Source organism: Rhinopithecus bieti, unplaced genomic scaffold (genome assembly GCF_001698545.2).
Source record: "Rhinopithecus bieti isolate Rb0 unplaced genomic scaffold, ASM169854v2 scaffold_33437, whole genome shotgun sequence".
Lineage (NCBI taxonomy): Eukaryota > Metazoa > Chordata > Mammalia > Primates > Cercopithecidae > Rhinopithecus > Rhinopithecus bieti.
The window spans coordinates 260,199-264,479 of NW_016814218.1; the positions used below are offsets into that span (position 1 = coordinate 260,199).

The 4,281-nt window shown below is 51.3% G+C and overlaps 1 protein-coding gene across 6 annotated transcripts in view; it reads left to right on the plus strand.

The window, feature by feature from the left end:
* The first annotated feature begins 1,935 nt into the window (after positions 1–1,935).
* The window catches only part of BMAL2 (basic helix-loop-helix ARNT like 2), a 70,153-nt gene continuing 67,807 nt past the window's right edge, over positions 1,936–4,281 (plus strand). For all 6 annotated transcript variants that reach the window (XM_017849991.1, XM_017849993.1, XM_017849994.1 and 3 more), the window contains exon 1: positions 1,936–2,180. In XM_017849991.1, coding sequence (XP_017705480.1) covers positions 2,150–2,180 — 31 coding nt within the window. In that variant the 5' untranslated portion in view covers positions 1,936–2,149. The remainder of the gene's footprint in view (positions 2,181–4,281) is intronic.

Here is a 4,281-nt window from a genome sequence, read left to right on the forward strand (position 1 = left end):
GTGTGTCTCTCTGCCTTATCCCATGGGTTATATAGCTACTCTTTAAAAAACAAAAAATCATGTCTTAGAAAGTAAAGCTCGGCCGGGCGCGGTGGCTCAAGCCTGTAATCCCAGCACTTTGGGAGGCCGAGACGGGCGGATCACGAGGTCCGGAGATCGAGACCATCCTGGCTAACACGGTGAAACCCCGTCTCTACTAAAAAAAATACAAAAAACTAGCCGGGCGAGGTGGTGGGCGCCTGTAGTCCCAGCTACTTGGGAGGCTGAGGCAGGAAAATGGCATAAACCCAGGAGGCGGAGCTTGCAGTGAGCTGAGATCCAGCCACTGCACTCCAGCCTGGGCGACAGAGCCAGACTCCGTCTCAAAAAAAAAAAAAGAAAGAAAGAAAAAAACAAGAAAGTAAAGCTCCAGAGCATAAAAGAGAGCAAGCAGGCTTTACACCTGAGCAGTAAGGGGAATACCGATTAAACAATGAAAGGGTTGTGCCCCATGGAATCCTGTGGGTCGGCTTTGCTTGTGCATTACCCTTCCTGCTTTTGTATTTTAGATTCTGGATTCCCCTTCTCCTGCTTTCAGGCTTTGGTGGAAGTGAATCATCGTTTCTAAGAAAGGGGGACTGCAATGATTCACAGGCAAGCTTACTGGACACCACAATACGAACTCCTAAGGAGACCTAACTTTCATGGTCTTGCTTCTACTGTCTACTAGCTGAGTGATCCTGGCCAAAATACTCATCATCTCTGAACTTCTGTTTCCCTACTAAGACAGGAATTAAGAAAGAGGTTGTGAGGCTCACTAAGCCAATAAGGGGTAAAATGCATTGTGAGCAAGGCCATGTACAGAACAGTATTTACATTTTAACCAAGATCTTAAAGACCCGGTCTAATTGATTCTACCTCTTACCCCTTGGTAAACCACCTCAAAATAGCGTACACTTGTCTGGAAAGCCAAGGTTTGATCACATTCGAGGAGCCCTGTATGGAATTACTGTTTCTGAGCTGCCAGGAGAAGTTGGTGTTGGTAGAATTTGGGGTGGAGTTCCAAGTCAAAGCTAGGAATGAGACGTTTCAAGAATGGTTTTGATTAGGGACGTGTCTTGGTGTGTGTTGAGGACAGCACAGTTTTCAGCACGTCTCCCTTACCTCTAGCTGCATAAAGTCCTAGTCCCTTGCTTAAGCCTGCAACAGTTTTCTCCTGTCATGCCCACTTTCTTGGGAACACACTTCCAAACCCCTTGCCCAGATTTTCACAATGGCCTTAAGTACTGCCCTGAGGACACATAAGGTGCTGGTTAAGACGTTGGAATGAGTCCTTGTAGGAAAATTATTACCTTTAGGCTGGTTGCAAAGTTTGATTTGGTGTCTTCTCTACTGTGCCTTCCCTTTACTCCTACTAGATTACCAAGGAATGGGTCTAGGGACCAGTGGGAGGGCAGCAAACCAGTGTATTCTAGACACGTGGCCATAGGATGTAGGGCTGTCAAGTGATCCCCAAAAGATCTTGTTTCTGGATTTACCCAACCGTTCCAGGAGGCAAAACGGCTTCCTCGGGACCCTCTCTCTGTTATTTACACCCTCGTCTCTGCAGCTAAGCCCTTCCTTAAGCAGAAAAGAGCAGAGTCTCTCGTCCAGCACCCTCCTCCCCAACCCAAGCCCCGTGCCCTCCGCTAACCCACCGTGCAAGTATCTTCATTCACCCTTTACCTTTGCCCCGAGGGTCTACAACTGCAATCTTCGGAAAGCTGGGACAAAGCTTATTATGAGCATGGAAGCCTGTTTTCAATAGGGCGGTTGCTAGAAGGACTCAACTGGCCTTTTCGCTCTGTGCCGCTCGCGGCAGGGCTCGGCGGGGCGGTGTCCGCAGCGACTCCGCCCTTGGCCCGGGTCTCTTTCCCGCCGGGGAGCCCAGCGGGGCCCAGAGCGGCGAGCGGCTGGCTCCGCATGCTCAGTAGCCGCGGCCAGCCGGGCTGCGGGGCGGCGTCGGCTGCGCGCCTACGGGCTGCGGTGGCGGCCGCCGAGGCACCCGGCAGGGCCAGCCAGTCCCCGCTTCCCCGCTCCAGAGCCGCCGCCTGGGACAGGGCAGGGCGGGCCCGGAGCTCCTCCATGCTGCCAGCCGCGGGGCTGCGGAGCCGGCCAGGTGGCTCCTGCGATGGCGGCGGAAGAGGAGGCTGCGACGGGAGGTGAGGTTGCCTGCGGCGAGGCGGCGGCCCCAGGTGGGCGCGTGGCGCCTGACGCGCTGGGGGCGTCCCCGCGACGCCAGGTCGGCCCTCTGCCCCGAGGGAAGCGCCTGCGCCTGTCCCCTCGGGCCCGGCGTCGCCTACCGAGGGGCGCTGGGACAAGGCCGCCCCGTGGGGCACAGGTGCGGCGTGGCGCCCAGCGCGTCTTCCCGGGGAGCGGGACGTGGGGAGGGGAGCCGGGGTTGCCGCCGGCGCTCAGTACGCGGTGTCTTGGTCCCGGGCCGGGCGCATTGGCGAAAGGGAGCCGGAGGGGGACCTTGCACCCGGCGATGGGAGCATCCGCTTCCACCCGCCGCCGGGCGCCCGCCTTGGCGTCGGCGTGGCATGCACTGCTGAGGGGACTTCCTACGTTTCTTTCTTTTGTGTAAACCAGTTGTCAGCAGCCGTGGACGGAGCTCGGGTCCTGCGAACCCCTCATCTCCGAGCTGAAAATGCTCGCGGCTTCCCAGCTTGAACCGCTGCCCCGCGGTGGAACGCGCAGGCAGGCAGGTGCGCGTGGACGCGGGGCCACACTCTGGTACCGCAGCCCGCACCGCGACAGCCCCTCCGTAAGCGACAGGCGGCTCGTGTCTTTCACCACTGCAGCTTCTAGAAAGCCGTCAGTGGAGTTAGCTTGTTCGATTATGTATTCCTGAGGTATTTTTGCGAATGGAATTGGAAGTTTGCGGTGCTTTTTCCTTTTCACTAGTATTCACTGGCAGTATTCTGTGGTTTCTTAAAACGGTGCTTTGGGGACCACTGCTCACAATTACGGAATGAATACAAAACAGCTGTTGTTTAAGACAAATGAGAAGCAGGAAAACAGAAATTACTAAAGGAAGACTGGCAGAGAAGTTCAGGGAAGCTGTTAATTCTCTCCTTTCCTTTTGGAATAAGGTGGTAGAGTTTCAGATTCTTCTCTGAAATAAGGCAATGAGAGGAGGTGGCTTTCGAAATTCTAATATAATTGTAGGAATTTACATCGTGGGGAGATTTCAGAAATTCGACCATTTGAATATTCCTTCTCTTAGGTAAACCCTTTGTTGAAAATAGAAGATGGCAGGTGTGGTGTTAAGCTCTGACACCCCTTCTGCTCCGTCTCGTGACTGAGCTCTGCCCTTTAGTGTCTGTCACCCTGGTTATTTGAAATCCCTTAGTCTGAGTTCCCCCATCCGTAAAATGGAGATAACTATGCAGTCTTGCCTTACAGGATTGTTAGGAGTAAATGAGATATGAATGCCAATAAAATGCTTAGCCCGATATTTAGGAAAGAGTAAGTGCTTCATAAAACATTAGCCTAATGTAGTTACTAATTTACAATTGCAATTTGCTGTGTGAAATTAGTGAGTCCCGTCTGGTCCATTAAGAAAGTGCTGTCCCACGTGAGTTAAAATTGGCCAAACTGAAAGAACGAACAGTGAAAATGCACCTACTAATGCAAAGAAAGACTTTCCCCAGATAAGTGTTACGAACTTCTGGCAAGCTTTTAGATAAAGTTTATTGCTATTTTTCTAACTATTTTAGATAAACAGTTTATTGCTCTTTGCATACCAAATGTAAAGTTGGGAATAATAAAAATTAAATTTTCTTAGTTAAGGGTAGTCATGTTTCTGTGGGGGGCTGGGAGAGCCCGCAGGTGTGAGTACCTAAGATGTCCCAGACATGTCACAAGGGGTACTTCTGTTAGTCTTACGGCAGCCTTGTGAGGTGGGTGGTATCTCCATTTCACAGATGAGAAAACTGAGACTGGCTAACAGTTATACAGCCAGGACGCGACAGAACTAGAGTGAAAATCCATGGCTCTTGCCCATCCTGCTTTCATTTCTTTCCCATCAGACTTGGTGGTGCTAATGAGCAAGTGTGCTCACTTCCAGACACCTGTTTATCTAAAGAGTAGTAAAAATAAAATAAAATTCTCAACGGAGAGCTCTGGGAGGAAAAAAATGTATTTGTATTTTTACTATTTCTCCCTATTCCCAGAGGTAAAACAAAAACAGGCCTCTGGGCCAGTTGGTGGCCGTCTACAAAACTAGCCCTAAGGTTTTTTTTTTTTTTTTTTTTTTTT